Below are 24,408 nucleotides of genomic sequence, written 5' to 3'. Positions count from 1 at the left end.
TTATCATTGGCTGTTTTAGCATTTCAGTAAGAGCTTTTACATACAAAAAGCCTAGCTTCTTTTCTCATTTTCTCACCCTGTAAGAGTATCAGATCTGTAACCTGGGGCCCATCTTCTAACACACATATAGGGTACAAAGGTCAACTCTACTGGACCAAATGGAGAAAAACATGGGAAGTAAGGAGGAAACCCCCAAATCCCTTGAAAATCAGGGCAATTTATCATGAGAAATTATATAAAGGACAGCTTATTAAAAGGTTATATATATTCATGTAATCTCCAGCTTTGCATCTATCTATCCAGGGAGATTTTGATTATCATTAGAGAAGAAATTTATCATTTAAGATACACTCCACAGAAAACAAGTTGTCATATTTTCCCCTCTCATTACATTGTAACCCTGTCTTGATGTTTTTGGCACAAACTTGAGCCCCTTCAGGAACACCTGAGAATGCAGGAGGTCAACTCACACATACTTCACAGATTTTGAATATAAGCTATTGTTGGTCGCCTGGCTGGTATTCTCACTGCTTGAAGTTGATCCAAACTCTGGGAGTGTAGGCTCTGATCCAAACTCAAGAGCTCCAAACTGAACATTTAACCCTGTCATGTCTGCTGATCCAGGCATCTCCACAGCAGAGGCAGGAATCTTAAAGGAAGGGAAAAAAAAATAAATCGTAATTCCTTTGCATCCATCTGCAACATAAAATTAATCCACTGACTCTGCTCTAATCTGGAGCTGAAGGAGTAAACCATACTATTCCACAATAACGAAGTATAATCTGTGTACATCCCTCCCCACTCCACCAATATTCATATTGTGGCTACTAAGTCAATCTGAAAACCACTCAGCAACAGCCATTTTCCATACAGAGCAACCAGCTATGCACTTGTAAAATGTATCACCACAATATTATGGAGTATATATTATATTATAGTAATATTACCGTAACTATCCAGCTTAGTATTTTGTGCTTCATAAATAAGAAATACACCAAGGTCTTTGGTCTCCTTCTCCATAGCAATTTATATAAAACATGTAACAAATCAAATAATACAATCATTTAGGTTGAACAAGAACATTAAGATCAAGTCCAACTGTTAAAGACAGCACTATCAAACGATGTCTCTAAGCACTATGTCTTCACATCTTTTAAACAGCTACAGGGATGGTAACTTCATCACTTACCTGGGCAGCCTGGTCCTCATGATGACATTTTTCCTAATATCCAATCTAAACCTTCCCTAGTGTAACTTGAGGCTGTTTCCTCCTGTCTTGTCACTTGTTACCTGGGAGAAGAGACCTATCTCCACCAGCCAACACCCTCATTTCTAGAGAGTGAGCAGGCTTTCCCTGAGCCCCCTTTTCTCCAGGCTGAGCCCCCGTAAATCCCACAGCTGGTCCTCAGACCTGTGCTCCAGACCATCCCCAGCTCTGTTCCCTTCTCTGGACATGCTCCAGCCCTTCAACATCTTCCTTGTGTGAGGGACGCAGAACTGGACCCAGGATTCAAGGCGCAGCTTCACCAGTGCCCAGTACAAGGGGACAATCCTGCCCTGCCACTGCTGACACAAGTTTTGACAAGCCACCACTCAACTACCCACCTTGGATGCTGGAGTTATCCTCCTTTTTGGTGGTTTTATCTGTTTCTGCTGGGTTTGATGAACAGTCACTGCCTGGTTATCCATAGAGATAGTGGGGAGCTGTAGTATTTTGCTAACAGCTGTGGAGGAGTCTACTGGTGATGGCTCTTGTAGTTTTACCTGGGAGGAGGATGATTCCAGCCCAGGAGGAGGAACAGGAACCACCTGCATTTGCTGTTGTCGCTGTGTCAGCTGGCTCAGAACTGGAGATGGCTCAGGCTGGGACTTAAAGTCTGGCCAGTGATGGGAAAAAGAAATACCAAAATTAAAGCATTGAACTCTGCTCTTCAAGCTCCATTCTTTATGCAAGCATCTGGCTGATGCTTAATATTTAAGATTCTACAGTATTTGCAAGTCTTTTCAGACATCAGAGGGGTTTCACATGGATCATTACCACTCTAACACTAATAAAGACATCAGTTGATACATCTTCTACTTCAAATAAACAGCTGTTGCCAAGCATTATTTATTTTTTTCCAAAAATATGAAAACCTATCTACACAGTCACAATATTATCACACACAAGTCCTCAAAAACAGTTATGGGCTATTTTAATCAAACACTTGAAGTTTCACTGCAAATAACTGTTGTAACCTGTTATATATTTATAAACTGTTATATCCCTGATATAACATGATTACTTCCAAAGGGTAAAGAGTTGGTGCAATTTAGAGGTATTATGATTTAGGATTCCCTTCCCCTGCAAAGAAGATGATTTAAAAAAACACAGAAAGTATTCTACTATCTCATAACAGCTGAGAGTCAAAATTATACCAGACATGAACAGGTTTTCTCCCCGAGTCTTCCCTTCCATAGTTTTCGGATGCTGAAAGCCATGAAGTGACCTAAAGCACTGATCAACCACCACAGAGACTTCCAGCATTTCCAGTGTGAAGGGGTTTTTATTCAGTTGGTGAAGACCATTAGAATGCATTCAAAGGTACTTAATTTTTTTCTTAGAATTTCTGTATGTCAAATATAGTAATTGCTACCAAAGGCTGCTTATTTACACATAGACATATACATACATATGAAACACACGAGAGCTATCCTCTTTACAGTGAGGATACTGTAGAAAAAACATTGCAGAAAATAAGTTTCTGCCATTCTCAATGTTGTTGCTAATTTTATTCAATTACATGAAAAATTCATGTATTAAATTACAATTATAAATATACAAACCAAGTAACTTCAATCATTTACAGCACACTATGGAAAGAACACTAAGGCATGATGTGAATTATGAAGAAATTATATAGTACTCATTCAAAATTCATGTAATGATTAGAAGAAAAAATACGGGGAAAAAACCCCAAAAATACAAGTACATAATTTTACACTCAGCATAGGTGCAATAAAAGCAGCATAGGTGCAATGAAAGTATTTTCCAGCACTTGCTGAAAAACAGTCAACAATAAAGTTCTGTGCAAATATTCAAGCACACTAAATCAAAGATTTCATTACCTGGGAGGCTCAATAACTTTAAAGATGTAACGACATTTATAGGCTTAAGCTTAACAAAACTTAGCTTATGATATACTTTTGATGTCTATTACCAGCAAATAAGCGTAACACTTAAAATGTTTTAAGTAACTGTAATACTAGGATTAAATTTCTTAGAAAAAGTCTTTCATTAAAGTATTTTAAACTATTATTGGCATTAAGAAATCTTACTGGCTAATACAGAGAGAAAGAGAAGAAGCTGTGTCAAAGCACTTACCAAACTGACTGAGGACTGAGGACTGAGTATTAGGTGGCTTTAGATCCCAGGATGACGCAGCAACTGTGCTAGTGGTAGCAGAACTGCTATTGGTTTGTTGAGAGGTAAACTGACCCAATCCTGGTGATTTCAATTGGTCCAAGATTTGGGAACCAGTAGAGTTTGCCAATTTAGAGGATCTGAGCTCTCCAAAGCCAGAACAAAGAACTGCCGACTACCAAAAGAAAAAGAAGAAGAGGGGAAGGAGTGGAGTTAATATTTTAACTAATAATTGAACATAATCATAGGGTCAATGTCTACACCTGCTATCCGGACAGCAAGTAGAATTTTTTCAGACCCAGATTACTAACAAATGACCAGTAAAAATTTCCACTACTGTAATCACAATAATACCTATTTGAACCCATGCATCTTAAAATATCATAGATTTACTAATAGTTGGACTGATTTTTAGAGAATAAACACCTCATCTCACACCCTTAAAACTGGCTCAGAAATAGGCATGCTTCCACAAGAAGCAGTTGAGTATGTGCTTGGAAGTAACATCAGTTTCCTGGCCTAGAACTCTTAACTATCAACAAATTATTTTATCCTACATCAGCAAGCAATGAGCACATCTGCTCTCTAATCAAAAGTTAATACAACTACTTCATGTAAACCCAGAAATAACTAATTAACAAAATGAAAAAAGATTGGTTGGGTTTTTTTTTGGTTTTTTGGTTTTTTTTTTTTTGAGGGGGGACAGGGTTGAAAGGAAGGAATGATACTCAAATATATTTTCAGCTTTTTCAACATGTATCAGAACACCTCATGAAATGACCAGCACTGGAAAAGTTGCTTAACCTGAAATATTTATTCATGAACAACATTTAGAAAACAAAACATTTAGAAAGCATAACATATGTTTACCAGACTTTGAGGAGAATAAGAGTTTACAGCACTGGAGCTGCCTGTTCCTGATGCCATCTGGGTGCTATGCTGAGAATTTGTGAATACTAAGGCTTGGCCAAAGGTCTGCTGCTGGGGAGACTCATATGAGTTGGCTTCTGTCTCTTGGGTAGATGTCACCGGCTTTTGAAGCAGTGTCACCAAATCAATGCTGTAAGACAAAGTGAAATTTGTCTGGAATGAACACAGTGATTAAACCTGACTGACACCAACGAAAGTACTAGCAATACTAAAGCTGCCATCCCAGAAACAGAATTACTACTGATTAGCAGTCTTTTCAAATGTTTTTTGTCTGTCATACAAAAGAGAGAGAAGAGAGTTTTTTGCTAGTAAGTAAAAAACAAAAATCCCACCCCAATGTGAGTGGAAAGAACTATAACATTTTCTAACATCATTTAAGGGACATCCACTGGAAGAAGAGAACAGAACACATATGAATATATTACTTTTAAGAAAGAAAGAAACATAAACTATACACAACCTAACACCATGCCTCATCATATCAAATCACATCCATATTATACAGAAAACTTTGCTGCAGTATACCACAATCAGGACATTTGGGATAGAGTCCATTAGCTTATTTAGTTTTGAGATCTCGTGCTGCCCAACTACCGAAGTCTTCATCACTAAATTCTAACATGCTCTCCAGGAACATGAGGCTAATGGAAGCAGCTGATTTCACAACATCACCAGTAAGGCATTCGAAGACAAAGGCAAGCAAAGGAAGACAGCAACTGACATATTTTTGGTTCTTGATCTTAACCCTCTATCATCAGTAAATGCTTGTAACCGTGATGTTTACCAGGGAATTCACCATTTTGCCAGTGCAAGCTTTCATTTAACACATTTGTCAAAGCACTATATTCTGAAAACTTTCTGCATCCACGAAGGCAGGCTTTCCATTTTCTGGACACTAAAGCCAGAACTTTCTTTTGAATGGCAAAAAATTTTTCTTCCCAGCTACTTTTCTTCTTGCCTTTAAGAAGTCCTGATGCAGAAGATGTGTTATGCTCACACATTTGGTAAGTTTGCCTCCACTTTCACCGTCAAAAATATCTTAACTCAGGAACTCACAGAAACAACAATTCACAAGCAAGGCTTTTTCAGTTTTGAGATGAGTTCAACCAATCTCTGACAGAATTTTTATTCAATATTTTATGTATGTAAACTAATACTGCTTAATCAAGGAGAAGGTTTTTAAAGTATAGGGAAAACATGTAAGAAGAGCTTACCTTTGCCCAGGAGTCACATGATTTTCAGCTGGAACAGAAGATGCAGTGAAGACTTTTGTTTCAGAAAGCTGAAAAAGAGATGGGCGAACAATTTTACATGCTCACACTTCCCTCATGCAACATCTGCAGAAATTCCATTTTGGTCATGCACTTTCAAGATAAAAGTAAAGTCAAACTATCATTACAAAAGGCTACTCTGAAGCTCTGCTTAAAAAGACAAAAATATGTAGTCAAACTTCAGTAAAATCTCCTCCACAGAATCAAGTACCTGTTTAATTAGAGGGTTGGGTTAGGAAATTTGACCTACTGAAAACAGGCACCAGTGTCTAACAGCATACCAATGCAACTACATCAGCTTGGGAAACAGTTTCACTGAAATACACCAGTAGAAAGCAATTAATGCGACAGCCATTCTACCATCAATGTTTAGACAATTTATGACACAATAAAGCACCTCTGATAAATTTTGTTGCACAATGTAACATACTGCACTGCTCCCACTCATTCCATGTATCCTTGCACCTAATATTTCAGCCCTCACCACCAGCAGAGGCAGGTAAGTACAATGAACCAGCACTCACGGTTCTTTCTTGGCAGGTCTGTTAGGAGAGGCAATAAGGTCTTTAACTGAGTGCTCTGAGAGCAGGAGCTTGGAAACAGTAATAAAATGAGGGCCATGCCCATACTCACATAACAAGTCAGACCACCCACAGTAGAAAGCTGCACTGTTTTCACCACGCTGTTACAATACAGAGAGATACTGGCGAAGGCACCTGGGGAACTGAAGCTGGTTGAGACTTTGGGGGAAAGAAGGGGTTGGTTTTTTGCTGTGTGGTTAGATTTTTAAATACTTTTTCTTGTTTAAAAAGTAGTAGTTGAACAGCTACATCTTCCTAGGGCTAATCTGTTTCTATTGACAGGAGTACATGCAAACCAGAATAGGTCTTAAACTGGTACAGGTTAGGTTTAGCAAGACAGAGATATGCACGTACAGTATTTTTATTTTAAATTAAATTTTCACAAAATCACCCTTAGTTCCTCTGGTAGCATTGTCTTCGACTGAAGAATAACGGACCCATTCAAAGAACACCTTTACAATGTGCCATTTGATACAGCTCTTCTAGGAAATGATGCATTTTTAATTGCATGCATTGCTAGCAGCGCACTTCAAAGGACATCACAGATATGAGCTGATTTCATTTGCCATCCCACAGGAAGCTCCACCAAGAGCATGTGTATCCATGAACATGGACATATGAGAGGGGTCTCCTATGAAACATTGTTGATTTAACAAGGGCACAGAAGGGCTGACTGGGAGCAAATGACCACTCAGCGGGAGAGCAGAAACATTTCACATACACTCCCAGAACCCTCTTGAAAGGAGCACACCAGGCCATGAAGAAATCGGTACTACCACAGTTCAATCCCTCCATTTCTTGCCCTTCCCTTGCTGACAACACAATGCACTTTAATCCCTCATTTCTGCATCACTTGTCCCAAGATTAATGTTGACAGCCCACAACTCCATGTACTGACCAAAACAAAGAAAGAACATTCCACTTAAGTACATTTCAGTTAAAAAGGCTGTTCCTCTATTGTTCAGCACTTTCCCCACCATGTGTTTTATTTTAGAGCAATGTGTACTGTACTTTCTGGGGTATTATAATACTCCTGCATAGCACATAGCACAGGGAGGCAGCTAATGGCACAAGCAGCACTCTATGCTCTGCAATCTCTTGATTAAATATTAAATTCTTTGTAATGTCAACAGCTTCTCACACTTGGGTAACCAGGAAAAGACTAACCATGGACAAACACTTATGAACTCCAAAACTTAAGCAAATTAAGGAGACTGGGGATGTTTGTGACAACGCAAATGCATGCTTGATGTGTGAGAGAGTAAATGCTCTCTACAGATGAACCAGCATGCAAACAAAAGTCTCCAGCTAACAGCTCAGTTATATTGAGGTTTACACTACACCCTGTGGCAAACTCACTGCCACAAGGTCCAATCAAGCACTTAATTCAGGACTCTGCAGAGATTACCACATTCATCAAAACACATTTCGTGCTGCAGCAGCTGAAAAGTTTTATTACACAGATGTATTTAGTATTTCTCAGAAGTAGTATTTGCAGCTCCCAATCAAGCCATTATGCTCGCTGCACACTACACTCACAAATCTTTCACTGAGGCATTTTCCCAGAACTGAACGAATGGTTGTGAGCCATTTGTCGGTGTTGGCCTCACAGGAGTATGTCCTCCATCTGCAGTGAAATGCCCGTGCTTTCCAGCTCCTGTTCCTATGGTAAAATCATTCTCCAATCACCAAACAGACAACGCACTTGACAACTACCTATCAAGTCCTAAAGGAGTACAGGAACGGTAAGAAGAAGAGGAAAACAGACTCTGGCATCCTCACAGAAACTCAACATCCAAAACCAGAAATCATAAAAAAATAGCTTATTACTGTTTTGGTATGATGCAGTGAAGGTAAAGAAATTAAAACAACTTCTCATGCTGCTTCCTGGTAAAGAAACCACTTCCACCAAAACACCCTCTCTTTTTTCTTAAAAAAAAGTGTTGCTGTGGTTTCAAATAAAAACTAGTACTACCAACACTACACAGAAAATGTTTGCCATCACCCACTTTCCAGCAGTTTGTATTTATTCTATTTATCTCATTTGGAATAGTTTCTGTAGTTAAATTTTAGTTTCTTTAGCTATGAAAGCATAATCACTTTTAAGAGCAAAATCCAGAGCCATCTAAAGTACCTCAATATTTGTCTAGCCCTTTACTGTTCACACCTTGAATATCCCTGTAACAAAATACAACCTCCTACTTTCACTGCAAGTAGTTTCCGTTCTATTTAATAGCACCTTGACAACCTATTATACTTGCTCAATACTCACTGCAGAAGATAAGGACCAGACAGGACTACTAGGTCACAAAGACCTAATTCTTCTTGGGTCAAACAATGTTAAATTTCACTCACTCACTCATAACTTGTATCTGACTAGAGAACATCACATTTAAATAGAAATATTCTTCAGAAAAACACCTTTCCCTGCAGACAGCAAATATATCAGTTTACTTGGTTCTTCTAATCAATAGTCATGCCAGTAGAACTGTTTGTTATACACTTAAATGCATGGATACATTTTGCAGACACAGGTTCATACTACTCTGCTAAACTAAAACCACAATTCATCATATGTTTCTAAACTAACCCTTTCAGATTCCCTAAACTAAAATCTCCCTTCTCAAGGATCTCTGATCAGATATTTTCATCTATTATACACAATTTTTCACCTCTAAAAGCAATGAGAAATTTGATTTGACACTTAAGGATCAAGCTCAGGAGCATATACATACAGAAACATAATTCAAGAATGACTAAGAGATGGGGAAGAGTGCCAATAGGCAAAAAGACTACAATAGGGGCTTTTTTGATACAGCATCAGTTCATGCTGAGCTGTTCTTTTTTCACCATCCACTACAGTCCTGAAAACTTTTGCGTTGCCGTTTCCCAGACACCAGGCCCTTGTTCTGAAGCTGTGTCTTTATTTCTATAAAACAAATGGATACTTGGCTATATTAAAGTATTTTTCATTGGAACAGGTAAAATCTAGCAGAGGTCCAAATCTCACCACATGACTGGCTTACTTTCAAATGCTATTCCAATACTTTTTGTATTTCACTAATATTTTATTAAGCAATTATTTAAGTTTTACTTCCCAGTCATTAACTGAGGCACTAGATGGCATGTGGCACTGGACTGGGCAGACTAATAGCTCTCCTACAAAAGCCCACATTCAATAGGGTCCTTCTGTAACAGATTTCCCAAAATTTGCAAAGATTTCAAGACACTAATATGTTTTGTGATGTTTTGCAATTATTTTTAGAAGTAAAAATATACATATTTTTAGATTAATTTAGAACAAAAGATAATGTATTTTTCCCTTTTTATTTTTTGCACACATTTTGGGCTAATCTATCTGCACCCTGACAATTCATTCAGTCTTTCTGAATATTAGCAGACAACTTTCTGCTAGGTCATAGTGATTTTTCCAGGAACCAAAATTAATAAAAATTAACATTGGGCTGGAGATTTCAAAATTCACTTGCAAATTATTCAGCTCTAGTAACTATTTAAAACAAATTCTATCCCTGGTCAGCATTGCTCAACACCTCTCCCATATTACAAATGCTGTATTGTACCAGCATCAAACAGGGGTGAGAAAAGCCCATACATTTCGTACATTCTTCAGCACATACTGAAGAAACAGGACAGGTTTAAATTATGTCAGCTGTTGATGACATGAATTGATACACAAAATCTAGGAATTTAAGAGTTTCTTTCAATTCTCTCAAAAGATACATCCCTGTCATTAGGTAAGGATGAAGTTTCCATATAGTTACATGAAAACATTCATACATTTCCAGGAATAACACTGACATTACACCTTGCAGGAGGAGGCAAAAGGGATGACTTATTTTCACTCTTCTGAAAATAAGCTTGAAATAATGGGTTACTCTAAATATTTAGTTTTTGAACACAACACAAACTCTGAAAAGAATAAATAATCAATCGGTATATCCAACTAGCTGCACTTACATCTTCATTCCAGTCTTCTGCTGTCCATTCTTCTATTGAGTTTTTCCATGCTCCTATTATAATTGGGAAAAAAGAAAGAGAACAGATGCAAGTTAAAGGCACAACACTGTGTTTCAATCCTTCTGGTTTACAAGCAGTCTTGTTTTCATTATCAGTGAAACATAAAGCAAGGAAATGGAGACTGGAGACATATTTGAAAACATGGTTGGAAGCTCTAAGAAACTGGTCTGCAGAATTAAAATTTTGGGAGGGAAACATCACCATTCCTCCATCCCCCCTGGACTTAAATTCTGATTTCAGGAATTTCTTAGACACTATGGTACTGGACTTAATTAGCATGGATGCACATCTGCACCCAGTGATTAATTCCAAACATTGGAAGAACTTCCTCCTATGGGTCCAGTGAGAGTAAGAGGTTACTCAACCCTCCTGCAGTATCCCCTAGTTTCATGCACAAATTCATACAGAACAAAACACAACCACAATACCTGCTCCAATACCCATAATCCTGATTTCAACACATTCAATTTCAAGACTCAAGCTATGCCTGTGGAAGCTACTTTCCAAACTGTTAACTCATTCCTCAGAGTAGAACAACTCCAATTCCTTACCCTGAGAGAGCAATTTATTTTAGGACATAAATAATTCTTACAACAGTAGCAGGACAGTCTTTAAATTTCCACTGTAGCTAAAAAACACTTCCTATAACTTGTGGCAGAGTGGATTTGGCAAACCTTGGAGCACAGTGCAGCACACAGAAATAGGAAAATTACACAAAACAATCCTACAAATGCAAAAACCCAACCCCTTCTGTAGGAAACAGCAGGTACAGACATGCTGCAAGAGCAATAAACAGACTGAAAACCTTAACCACCAGCAGCAGTACAGGAAAGGCTATCCCAGCAACAACCAGAACCTTTGTGTAAACTGTGCAACCAAGAGCAAAGAAAACACCAGCACCAAAGGCAGTGCTGCAAACACCTTCGATCAAGTACAAAAGCAAAAGTACTACTGCTTCAATCATCTCCTTTCACTTAACCAGGAACTATTTGAGATGCACTAATCCAGAAACAAGTGCCCCAAAGACAGCATCAAAGCCACCAGGTACCAATGCCAGCACTGCATTGGTGCTTCCTCTTGTACCCCACAACACCACAGGAGGTTTTGGCAGAGGAGGGTCAAGCAGTGCCAGTTCTGTCAGGCAAATGGGCTGACCATGAAGGTTACATACAGTGGTGGGAAGAGAGGGGGACTATACCTTGGAATCCAAAATTATTTGGCAGGTCCTGAGCAAGGTAACATCCGCTCTGTGTGGGCTCTGTGGAGCAATGTAGAGTTGCCTGAAACATCCTATGCTCACATTTTAGTAAAGGTCCCCCAACCAGGGCTGATATTTTTATGAATAACCATACCCTGTAGCAAAACTACTACAATGCCTCAAATTTCTAGAGTAATCCACACATTCCAACAGAAATTTTGAAAAGGAGGAAAAACCAATGAGAAGCTGTTTTTCTCTAGAAGACAAGCCTTGCACTGACACCAGAACACTAAAACAGAGCTTGGAGTCTGATAAAACAATCGCTAAAAGAACTCAGATACATTAAGTCAGACTCCTGAGTAGTAGGTCAGACTCCACCACCTTTGGGAGACCAGACTTACTTGGAATAATACTTGTGATGTTTTCCTGACATCCAATTTAAACAATTATCTGTTGTTCCCTCTGATAAAACTAGTTCTGAGGGTTTACTCTTTTAAATGCTGTGTACAGCCTTTCACCCTTTTATTAGTTTACCCAAGCTGCCAAGTTCACTACTGTCATTTACTAACTCTCCTCCTTCCCAATTCAATCCTTCCACTCTCAGTTTTTTCAGTACTCTTCTCTGCACTAAATCCAGTTTTCAAACGTTTTCCTCCTATTGATGGAATTTCTAAGTCAGATCTTGCCACAGGTGCATTAATTTCTTTTTAGTCCAAAATCCACCTTGGCCTTACTGCAACTCATGCATCCTCTTCCCAATCTTTCCCCCAAGCTTTGCAAAGCAACACAATTCAAGAGTTCTGTTTTCCATCAAAATTATGCTTTGCATTTTCAAGGATCCTTGTCATACAAGCTTCAACCTAGATGGTTATTTGTGACCCTATCCTCTTTCTCTTTGTAACAAGTTCAGTTTTAAAAAGTTGACAGCCAATAAAAATAGAATACATATTTTTTGATGAGCCTTCAGCCATGTTCCTCCAATTCTCTTTCTGTTACACTACTTATTTTTTTACCCTTTATTTGAATAATCATTGATATTAACCCCAAAATAAACTTAACTTAGTCTATGCCCAACTTATGTACTAGTTCTTTCCCGTCGGATTTGCCTTCTAGAAAGACTTGAAGGTTTCCTTAAAATGTTCCTTCTGACTTTTACAGCAGACATTGAAAGAAAACCAAACACAAAACCCCAAAGAAACAAAAACCCAAACACCAACTTCCTTGGTTGTTCCAACACAACTGTCCCTCTTGAAAGTTACTCCATAATTTATTTTTTATTTCTTGTAATTCTTCAGTTTCAGAGAAATTTAAAGCTGTTCGTAACTAAGATATCAAAGGAAGTTTTTCTGTGAAACCTATGAAACTCTATCAAAGAGATCTTGAGTAAATTACAGGAACCCAAGGCCATTTTACAATCAGCTTTGAGAAGTGAGCACCAATATAATTTATGTGTAAGAACTGCTGTGATTTGCACTCAATTTCTCCCACTGCATGGTACACGACAAAAAGGCAGGAGAGGAATCATGCTGCTCAAGTTTATTCCCTTTTGGAGGAGGATTGGTAATTTTGTTTCTCTTTATCTGTCCCTTCTCTTTGCCTTTCATCTGTACATTATATAAATTAGGATGCAGAAAGACGCTGTATTATTTGTAATACAATAATACTTAAATGTTATGAACTACTAAAGACTTGCCTTTCAGTCTATATTTCAACCAACACTAAATTTTGCCTTCACAGAACCAGCTAGCTTTTCTACTAGATTATACAACGGTGCAGCTAGAAACACTATTCAAATTATGGTGAGGCCTTTGCACCTGCAACAATTCAGGGCATGTGGTTCTAGAGCAGTTTCAGAGCACAGATGACAGAAACTACATTTTTGAAATAAATACTGTATTTATTTTTAATGAAAATATTAATTTCCCCAGCACTGGCTAAAAGAATAAATACTTAGTAAACTCAGAATGTCACAAAGATTTGTATGATGTCTTCAGAAAATATTTTGATAAGCAAAGATCTCTTATTTCTGTAGGCAGTTACCCATTACTCCTCTTTAATGTAACTGCAGATGAAAGACACTAGTTTTGCAAGTAATAGCGTGAGTTAATATTGTATACCTTCTTTTTAGATGAAATAAGAAATGGGACTGGGTAATGAGGAATAAAGAAAGGGATTTCCTTCCGGTCCTTCCTCTATAAACTCTTACCTGACATTTATAAAGCCCACTGCAAGCTTTATAGTTTTCCAGTCACATGTAGTTCACACATTCAAAACTTTAGTTAGCTCCCCAATGGGAACTTAACTGGGTCATTGATTTGTAAGTAAGAAAACAGCACTGTAAATTTAGGGCGAAAACCTGAAAATTAATATTTGGGATTAACAAGTCAATTAATGGTCAACTTTATGCAACACACTTCCAGCCCCATATCTTGTCTGCCACTGTCCCCCCATAGCACTGCTTCTATGTTCCTTCCCAGCAGTCTCTTCTGCTTTAAAATTACCACTACAGATGTAGCTTCCTCTAAAAACCCTCAAGATGCTTTCCATCACAAGGTTGAAAGTGCTACCCACTTGGAGAAAACTGAAGATTCAATTTTAAAGCTCTTTCTGATGTGATTCCTTTTGGCCCAGGGACTTCTTTCAGATATTCCTAGGGCTTGTCTAAAGAAACAACACCATAAAAGAAAGCATTCTTTAGAGATATATTTTTGTTTTGTCACTTACTGTGCCTTTTTCATTTGAAAGTAAATTAAGATTAGCAACAAAAAGGTACTTAACACCCAACAAGAACATTCACATTTACCTAGTCCGCTTTAATTTTCCACCAACCAAGTAATTTTGCAGGAACTCCCTCACAATGACACCCACTCATTCATACCTCAAAGGTATTCATTCATTCATTTGACAAGGCCAGGGAAAATTCCCAAATGCCTTCTCGCAGCTTTTCTTCCTACAATGCTCCCAAATTTCCATGCATGCCTTAAGCTGTGTTATTGAAATCCAGTGTGGTTGTTGGTGACATGAACAGCAAAAACGTGCTTGGCATCTGAACAGAAATTCCACACATCAAAACTCAATTTCCACCACTCTGTCAGCAGCACACGTCTCATGGTGACACATTCGTGCTCTTAGAGGGATCTGCTTACCCACACCAAGCTACTCTTATTCTTAGGCAGATATCTTCCCTTAATGAACACTAAAGAGGTACAAGGAGACAGAGGTGCTCTAACAGAGACACCTGGAGGCTACTCTGAGTTAGCAGGGAGGGTCTCAGAACACTCAAGTTCATTTCAGAAGTAGAGCACAAGTCATACATAAGCTACACCCTTACAGCTGCAATCAGTAGTAACAAACCAGTGATTCTCTACCTCTGGTCCAATCTCCTAGCACCTTTCACATAGATCTTTCTTTACTTAGTTAACCTTATAGCCTCTACAATACTTGTGATAACAAACCCTGCTCCTCACTAACAGGTAGCAAACAATAAGGTAAGAATCCCCAAAGGAATTTTCAAGACATTAGATATCTTGAGTGAAAACAAAACGTGTATTTCTGTTTGTGCTACAGCACCAAGTAGTTTAAAAAGCAATTCCTTAGAAAGATACCATATTTGGCAAGAATGCTCCCATTAACAACCACTGATACGCTTAAAGCCACTCTTCCACTGGTTTAGAAGGCAACCAGAGTGACAAGACAGCTGCTTAACAGGCCTCCTTAACTTTGAGCCTGTTGTCCTCTTCTCTGGTTAAGTGGAAAATGGGTTGCAAGACATTCAGAAAGCTGCCTCTCAAGTGGTTGACAGCAGAGCTCAACAGAGCACACTCTGCCCTTCCGGATCACCTTCCACACTTGACACTCAAGTTGATGAAAAATCACCTGAGTATTCTTCACCAATGAAGAGATCAGAAGAGTCAACCATCACTGCAGTTAAAGAAATTCATTCAGTGGCTCCCAAGTGAGGAAAAAACCATACATGACTTTCTTCAGTCTAATACAAGATTTCCTTTGCCTTCATCTCCTGTCACAGGCCACAGGAAGAAGCAAGTATCCCATTTTTCCCGTCACAGATAAGCAGGCCACCCTCCTCATTCTGAATCACCATGAGACCACTGCCAAATTGTTCCTTTCCAAACTATGTCAGTCTCTTGCTTTTAGCTGGAAGTGTGTACTTCTCACTTGAAACTTCATACAGAAACACACATCTGCCTTGATCTTCAGACAGGTCAACGGCTTTTTGGCTTCAATTGAAGTATCTATGTGTGCTTTAGTTAATAATCTTTCTCTTGTTCAAAAGTTGCAGATCTTGGAACTCTCCTCCATCCAGAGACTCACATGCTTACATTTTTGCATTGTGCAGCTGGAGCTTCCAAAGCCATCTCAATGTCACTGAGTGAATTCATACTTTTAAACTTTTTCTTTTCTTTTTCTTCTTAGATATTCACACCCCATTGCCTAAAGCCTGAGGACCAATCAATTCTATGAGGACTCATCTCCTTAACTACATTAGGTGAGATCTTAAGCAGTATTTAGATATCTAAACACTTCTTTACATACAAGGTTTTTCCAGTGACTCTTCACGTTCCTTTGTCCCTCAAGGGTTTGTTAGTGCTGTAACAAAAGAATTGCAAAATGCCTCCCTTCATTCTCACCAGAGAGACACTCAGGCTCTGCATATTAGCAGCAATTAAACTTTAAAATCACCTAATATCTCTGTCACAAGAGATGTATACAAATTTTCAGAAGTTAACTGAACACTAACAGAATGGTTATTTAGCTGCAATGTGCTACAGGTCTTCATTCCAATCCTTCCACTTCTTGAAGCATCTTACCAGTTCCATCATCTGCATCATTCTGACCAGTCTCCCAGACCTCTGACTTTGTCCCAAAGCCATCAGTGGCAGAAGACTCCGTATAGTCTGCAGGATTAAATGTCCTAGAGTTTTGAAAGTTAAGAAATGGAAGAGAACACATGGGTCATTCAATGAGCACAAGTGTCATAATTTTTAGCTGAAGCTGTATTAGATCTAACATCTTGATTTCCACATAAGTTATCTTGACAGCTTTTAGTTTAAAAAAAAAAGAATTCTTCTATGAGCAGAGTTAAAAAGGAAGAAAAGAGAAGAAGAAGAAAAAGTGAAGAGACTGGAAAACAAAATTCCTGTGGAGAAAATGAACCAAATCAATTCCTGAAAAAACAGTTAATAATAATCCCTATTCCTCCTAGTGTTATAAAGCGTTAGTTTATATATACAATGAAAAGACTCTCTCAACTGGTAAGTTTTTCAACAGGTGGCTGATAAGTAAGCAGTATCATGTCCTTTCAGAGCACCAGTAAGATTATTTCAAAGTGCTCTGCTGACACCAATGTCAAAATACACAGATGCAGGTAAAAGGTGAAAAAGCGTTATTGAAGAAAAACCTCTTTTCAGTTCATCATCTGCAAGTATGAACAAGAAGAATTATTAGAGAAGTAGAACAAGACTCCAGTTCATCATGACTTCACTGATGTTGCATGAAGTGTCATTAAAGGCAAACACTGAGTAAAAGCAGTGGAGATTACATTTCTATAAACCAAGTTATTCCAACAAAATTGAGAGCAAGCTTTTACGCTGCTGAATAACTTCTTCTGAATGTGTTTTAAGGTCCATAGGAGTCCAAACAGCTAAAAAATGAAACCCCAAAAACAGAAGAAAGTTTAGAATTCCACTTTGAAGTTTTATATATGTTCATGGCACGTTCTACATCACACTGAAATAAATCTGGTCTTAAGCTGACCTGTGACTATATGTAGGAAACAACTTTCAGACTCCAAGGTACCATGTGTCTGCTACTGATAGCAGGTATGGCTCTCCAAGTTTGAGGTATTATTGCTGATATACATTAGGATTCTATAGGTGTGCCTAGTTAGAAACACTACTTTAAGACAAAGATATTCCATTCATCATCTAAGAGATTTTTCAATTTTTGCATCCATGTTGGTTTATCAAACATACAGCAATATCCAACTATCCATACATACAGTGGCAACATCGTCAATTAATATTGCCACTGAGTTTGATCCTTGCCAAAATCTGTGCTCTACGTGTTTCTTACCCCATGCCTTGGGCTGAAAACCTCCCCGTTCCTCTCCCTCTGCCACGTCCAAACCCTAGGAGAGAAAACACCATTTAACAGCAACAGCAGAGGAGCCGCCAGTCACTAGTCTGTCACATTAAAGAATGCCACAGTTGAACAAAACTACTGTAGTTGAAGTTAAATATCATTTACTTCCCAAATTCCCACACTGAATTTGCTTCTCTAACATTCTCAAGTAAGTCTTGGTTCATCTAAGACCATGCATTTCGTAGGATCTGCAATTATTTGCTGTCTTTTCTGTCTCTCATGAAGTAGTTCCAAAAGCCATTAAAAGAAATTATCTTAAATACTCATCCCAAACACTGCTATTGCCAACATATTAGACATAGTTCAGAATTTTGTCTCTACTGTCTCATTCTTTCCTAAGATGCTCTAGAATCCCAACCTCCCTGAGTATCCTGATCTCTCAAGCAATTCTGTCACTCCTTATCTGCGAGGAAGAAGTTTAAATACTCCACTTGTTTCCTTCTCTGACTCAGACCACCTGTTCACCCTTCTGTGCTTTTGCCAATCTTTGATCACACATTCCTTTTGCCCCACCCTTCATCAGTTACTGATAGAAAAATATCCCAATCAAGTAACTCAACTTCTATGTTGTCATCCACTAAAATATTCATTTGTTTTAACAAAAACAAGTATTTGTTTCCTCAGATCTTAATTACCAGCCTCAGTTTATGAGATTCTTGATACAATGAACAGCTTAATTTTTGCACATTGTATATTCTCAAAAAGGTGTTAAAATCTTTGTGTTATTCAAGAATATACACAGAAAATGTCTTCAAAAAGTGTTACCAAGTATTTCTTATATGTAATATATTTCTGCATAGGTTTCCTGATCCACCCTTTTAGGGGCTTTAAATAAGGCTTAATTTGTTTAGGTTCTTTTGAGTAAGGGTAAGAATACTATTTTGTATTACAAGAACAGAAGGTCAAGAGCTGCACTCCAAGAACCAAACCATGTTAGTGACAAAAATGATGTGGTAATTATAAGTCACCAAGCAACTGTGAATTTACCAGAGCACACAAAAATTATAATCATCAAACATCACCAAAACACTGATGTCCACAGATCAGAATTACCCATGACTGGCTGTTGAAAGTTGGATCAGAATTACTCCTGACTTGCAGGAGACCACCTAAACTTAGCAAGAGCAGTACCTCCAGGACATGATAACAACAGTTTATGAAGGTTCTACTTTAATGACTTTCTGTTTCCTGCTCCCACCACTCGTTATTCTCTTCACCCCAGTTCACTGTTGAAGTGTTAAAAGACATTTCTGGACTTACTTTTTCAAGACTTCTGAGAAGCATCAAAGTAGATGAAAGATTCCCAGCATTTTGCTGGGACAAGAACATAGATTAGTTTAAGTCTGACACTGACCAGCTCTGTTATCTCCACATTATTTTCCCCTCTTTGCTCTCTCTTCACAAGAGAGAAGACAGGTTGGAGCGAACGCAGACAGAGGTTTGGAAAGAAGCAACAACTGCTGCAATCTGGCATTTGTGACCCTTCTTCATGGAGCCCATATTCTCTCTGCCATAAACAGCAGTGCCCCAAACCCTGCTGCACCCAACTGCCTCCAACTTGGCCACTGAACCTTGTTTTTCAGCCTACCCACTCTAATGCTATCCTCTGTCGAAGTCAGAGCACTGATTACCTATCTGTCCAGTAAGTTTTTTAAGAGCAGAACCAGCTACACAAGTTTACCTGTGGATATGGGAGGGGCCATCATGTAACAAAACTATTTTCAATCGCTATCAATTATCAATATCTATCAATAGAACATTAAACACCATTTACAGAAATTGCACAGAAGCAAGATCAACAGTTTTGTGACAGCCTGAGGTACAAGTCCAACTGGGAGCTGTTAAACACAGAAACAGTCAACCAGAAACAGTTTTGAGTGTGACAGATATTAGGTACAGAGAGATAACTGAAATACTGCCATGAAAGAAGAAATTAATTTTAGGAGAGGAGGTAAGTCACCCCAGAATCTCAAGTGCAAAAGCCTGAAGGAACAACCTTAGCACACTAAAGAGAAAGCGATGTTTTAGCAAGCCAGGCACACATAAGATACATTCCCATAATGAGGACAATAAACTATTGACTGAAAATATCAATGAGCAGCATTTTAAAAAATTACAAAAAAGAAAATTGCTGTTCCTGAAGTTCCATGCACAGTCTTAGACTACTAGGCAGCAAGGCATTTTTTGATACAAGATGACTTTGAAAGATAATATTGAACTCGAATTTCAAGTGGATTCCTTCATCTTCTTCATGTTGTGTCTATTCTTTTTTGTCAAAACGGGAATTAAGATTTATCAACAAATGCAAAAAAACCTTTCTAATTAAGGCAAAAGGGAATACCAAACCAAAATACTAAATTCCTAGTTAGAAAACACACAAAAAATTAACTCAAAATATGGGGCAGTGAATGCTCACCACTGCAATACCACCTAACTCAGATGCAGGATCTCAGACATCATGGTCACTAGTGCAAAATGTCAGTGGAAAGGGCTAATAGTCTCTTTGACACGACCAGACCAGAATTTAAGTATATCCTTAAATTCTCACACAAGGAAGTTACATCTCTCAGCAGTCAAAATTTAAAAATGGCCTTAAAACATTAAAGAGAATGAGAGACCTTAAAACAGAAGGTACAGTCTTTTAAGACAGTGAAGTTTCTCATGAAACAACTGTGAATGCCCACAGGGTATCTACAAACTTTTCATGCTTTTTTACAGTGACTAAGAAGTCAGTGAGCAAATGAAGCTTTCAGAATTCTCAGCAGAAACCCAAATACTGAGCATGCAATCCCACAGTAATTTAAACCCATTTAAATTAGAACTACCACAATTGTGGTCTTCCTCACCAGTGATTACAAGCTCTGCTCTTTCATGCAGACAGTTTTGCACTTTCCATTGAATGAACACCAAACAACTACCAGGAAACAGTACTTGTTCACTTTTGGATCAGCACTCCAAACAAGTTTTCACCTTGATAAATGCCAGAAAACCTTTACAGCAAACCACCAATAACCCCTGCTGTCTACTGCAGCTAATGCTGCTTGCCTTTTTATTTTTTTTTTTTTGGTGACAGCTAGTTTGTCTGTCACCTATCACCTCACACATTCCAGTGTGTCACTTTCCAGTGACAGGCAAACTAGCTTCCAGGAGGAAGCTCCAGGATCTCGCAAGACACAGATGTGACACTCCCTGACCTCTAGTTCCCTAGGTCTGCCTTCCTTCCCTTTTTAAAATGAAGGTTATGCTTCCCCTTTTTCATCAGTGGGAACTCAAATATGATGGACAGTGGCTAAGCCACTTCCTCCTCCAGTTCCCTGGGGACCCACAGATGTATCTTGTCAGGCCCCACGGACATGGGCACCTTCAGATTTCTCAAACAGTCTCAAACCTGATCCTCTCCTACAGTGGGTGGTTATCCATTCTCCCAGCCCCTGCCTTTACCTTCTGTAATTCGTACAGCTGGATATCTTGTGGGAAAAGAATATGGAAAAAAGACATTAAGTACCTCCTGTTTCTCCATGTCCCAGTTAGCCAGGTCTCCTGTTTTCTTACAGAGAAGGCCCACATTTTCCCTTGTTTTCCTTTTATCACCAACAACAATAGCATTCCCATCTAGAACCCTGTCTGGTCAGACAATCTCACCTCTCTTCCTCCCAGGTTACATGTATTTGCTTCCTCCTTTTCTGGGCTTACTTTTTGTGTTTGAATTTGTCCAGGAGCACCTTTTCATCTCTCGTTGTGGCAGTTTTGTCTTTCTTTTGGTTGGGATGCACTGCTCCCAAGCTTGAAAGAAGGAATCCTTAAATATTAATAAGCTTTCCTGGGCCACTCTTCCCTTTGAGGCTCTATCCTATGGCACTCTACCAAGCAAATCCTTGAACAGGCTAAAGTCTGCTCTCCTGAAGGCCATGGCAGTGAGCTTGCCCCGAAGATCTCAACGTGCACCATTTTACAGTCACTGCAGCCAAGGTTGCCCTTGACCTTCACATTCCTCACAAGTCAGTTCAATTCCAAGGCTGCAAGCACACATTGCCAGCTCGTGTCAGCTTTTCATCTGTAAGAAGTCCCAAGTCCTTCTCTTGAGAGCAGGACTGCTCTCAAGGAGTTCTTCTCTCCAGTCTGTATTTATGCTTGGGACTACCCCGACCTGAGTGCAGCATCTTGAACTTGGTCTTGTTAAACCTCATGAGATTTCCATGGGCCCACTCCTCAAGCTTGTCCAGATCCCTTCAGATGACATCTTGTCCTTCAGGTGTGTCAACTGCACTTCTCAGCTTAGTATCATTTGCAAATCTGTACTCTATCTCACCATGTCAGTGATAAAGATATTAAAGTGCACCAGTTAAAAGACAGATCCCTGAGGGACACCAGCTGTCACCAGCGTCCATCTGGACATAGAACCATTGACTACAATTAACTGGATGCATCCATCCAGCCAATTCTTTATCCACCTTTCAAATCCCTCTCTCTCCAATGTGGAGAGATAAGGATGTCAAGTGTGACCATATCACAGGCCTTACAGAAGTCTAGATAAATGATGCCAGCCTCTCCTTGCTGACTGTCGTGATCGCTCCATCACAGAAGAACACCGGATTAGTCAGGCACAACTTGCCATTCATGAAGCCATGATGACCAAAGATGCTTGTCCCCTTCCCTGACAGATGGAACTCATCAGTCCCCAGAAGACCAGGTTTCTCAAAGCAAGTCCCCTGGTCTAAGAAGTCAAATCCCCTGCTATGGCACAAGGCCTATAATCACCTGCTGATTCTCCAAATACAACAGGCTCTTTTGACCTCCTTTGTTTTTGACTGGGAGGATGGATGAAAAAACTACCTTCAAAAACTACCTGCTCCAGAGTGTCCTATGGCCACACCTAGGGCTCTGTAACTCCCCTTGTTGATGTTCAGACTGCTCCTGGCTGTACCACTGGTACCCGTATTAAACAACAGCAGAAGTAATAGTCAGTGAATTGTAAGAAGCCTACTAGTCTCAGTAACATCCTTGATAAAAGCCCCTGGTAAGCAGCACACTTCCTTGGAAAGCACAACATGTCACCAAAGGGATGTCTCTGTGCCTCTCAGAGGCATTTCCTACTACTGTCACCTGCTGCCTTACTCTTTGTATTTTTCTTCTCCTGAATGAATTCTAGAAAGGTCAATACTTAAGTCCAACCCAGGCAGATGGCAAGTTTGTCTGTTTTCACTACAACCCACCAGGATTTCAAAACACTTATCACACAATCACTTCTCTGTTCTGATACTCTCCATGAATAGCAAGAATTGCCCTCCACATTCACATTTCTTCCCCCAAAGCGAATGCATATTTCATGGCAGCACAAGAAACGTGTGTAGAAGTACAGCTCAGATGGGACTAGCCCATTAAATTAATTATATTCTGCAGAAAATCAAGTCTGCTGAGCTTGTAGACCTAAATCCTTCGACTGCAACACAGGTGCTTTATTCTGAAACTCAGATTTTCACTGAGGGTTTAAATTAGAGGAAGTTACTTCAAGATTAAGAAATGGCCTGCAGAACAGCTGCAAGAAAAAGGAAATGCAGACTGGAAGGCCAGGCAACTGGTGGTTATCTGTGTCTACACAGTAACTGAACTGCCCTAATTTTTGCTCTGGCAGTGCAAAGTCAGCTATCCTCCCAGCAGAACCAAGCCAACAGAGGTTTATTAAGCCTTAAGAGGTAAGGAGGCTAAGTACAGAAACATATTCCAGGTACTCCATACTACCAAAACAAATACCAATTTGTACAAATCACTTTTGTCTTTATTAGTCATCATAAAGCTGGAAGAAATTAATCAGTTTTATATGGTGCATTTACTCTAGAAAGCATTTTTACAAGTCATGCTGAAAACTTTCAACTCTATATTTGAAGGAAAATAAGTGATTTGTTACAACTAAACTATGATAATCTCATAAAAAAAAAACCTACATGACAGAGTTTCTTGACTAATGCAGAATAAGCCATTTTAGTTTAGCAAAATCAAACAAACTTAAAATCTTGACTTCCAGAAGATCTGCTCCATATTCATGTTTTAGAAAAAAACAACATCCTCCTCAGTTCTGGCAAACAAAACCCAAGATTTACCCTGTGCCGATTAGGCTAAGCTTTCAAACCAAGGGATTGTTTATACATGAAGTTCTGGATACAGAAACTCAGTTTGTTCAAGGATAGCATATTTCTCATGTTAAAAACAAAAGAGATCAAGAATACAAGCTGGACTATAATCAGATATCTATGAAAAGGATAAGCTGTTATTTTCCTACACAGCCAGTAGACAAAGAGTTGGAACTAAACCACAGCATTTTTCCTTTCATTTTTTTATCTGTTTTGTAGGAAAAAAAATCCCTGGCAGAACCCACATTTATGGCACGCTCATGCTGTTCGTGAATAATGAAGTAAAGAGATAAACAGAAGTGCGAGCAACAAATCTATCTTGTCTTTACAAACCAGAAGAATTACCATACATGAGTCTGTAACACTTTCTGTGCTAAATCAAATCCAAAAGCCCACCTACCTGCTATTCCTTTATAAGCCATGGTCAATTAGATAGCTAGGGAAGAGCACATGAACTGAAGCCTCAGTACAGTTTCTTTGGATGCTTTCCTAGTCTTCAACTATTTGTGGCTTTGACTTCCTTAGTCAAAGATAATTTACATACAACAAAATCTTTGTTGGTTTTTCTTTTTCCTGCCTGTGATTCTTTTTTAGGATGAAATTGCCAAGCTTTTAAGTGTACATTTTCTGCACCACATCATCTTACTGAAAGGAGTTCCTCAGGTTCACTACATGTATGAAGAATCAACTCTAAGTT

The 24,408-nt window shown here is 38.9% G+C and overlaps 1 protein-coding gene across 50 annotated transcripts in view; it reads right to left on the bottom strand.

Annotated features, from left to right (window-relative positions):
* UBAP2 (ubiquitin associated protein 2) overlaps positions 1–24,408 on the bottom strand; it is a 126,184-nt gene that overhangs the window by 65,012 nt on the left and 36,764 nt on the right. For 14 of the 50 annotated variants that reach the window (XM_086869481.1, XM_086869493.1, XM_086869490.1 and 11 more), the window contains 8 exons: positions 17,515–17,569; positions 16,251–16,354; positions 10,164–10,216; positions 5,548–5,615; positions 4,274–4,463; positions 3,365–3,578; positions 1,606–1,877; positions 477–649 (listed from right to left, as the gene is read on the bottom strand). In XM_086869481.1, coding sequence (XP_086725607.1) covers positions 477–649; positions 1,606–1,877; positions 3,365–3,578; positions 4,274–4,463; positions 5,548–5,615; positions 10,164–10,216; positions 16,251–16,354; positions 17,515–17,569 — 1,129 coding nt within the window. Of the gene's footprint in view, positions 1–470; positions 650–1,605; positions 1,878–3,364; positions 3,579–4,273; positions 4,464–5,547; positions 5,616–10,163; positions 10,217–11,421; positions 11,482–16,250; positions 16,355–17,514; positions 17,570–24,408 lie in introns of all 50 variants that reach the window. The other 36 variants (XM_086869501.1, XM_086869495.1, XM_086869506.1 and 33 more) reach the window with 5 other exon arrangements.

The sequence above is a fragment of the Cyanistes caeruleus genome, chromosome Z, assembly GCF_971803275.1.
Source record: "Cyanistes caeruleus chromosome Z, bCyaCae1.hap1.1, whole genome shotgun sequence".
In the NCBI taxonomy this organism is placed as follows: domain Eukaryota; kingdom Metazoa; phylum Chordata; class Aves; order Passeriformes; family Paridae; genus Cyanistes; species Cyanistes caeruleus.
This window is presented reverse-complemented; position numbering and strand designations above follow the sequence as displayed.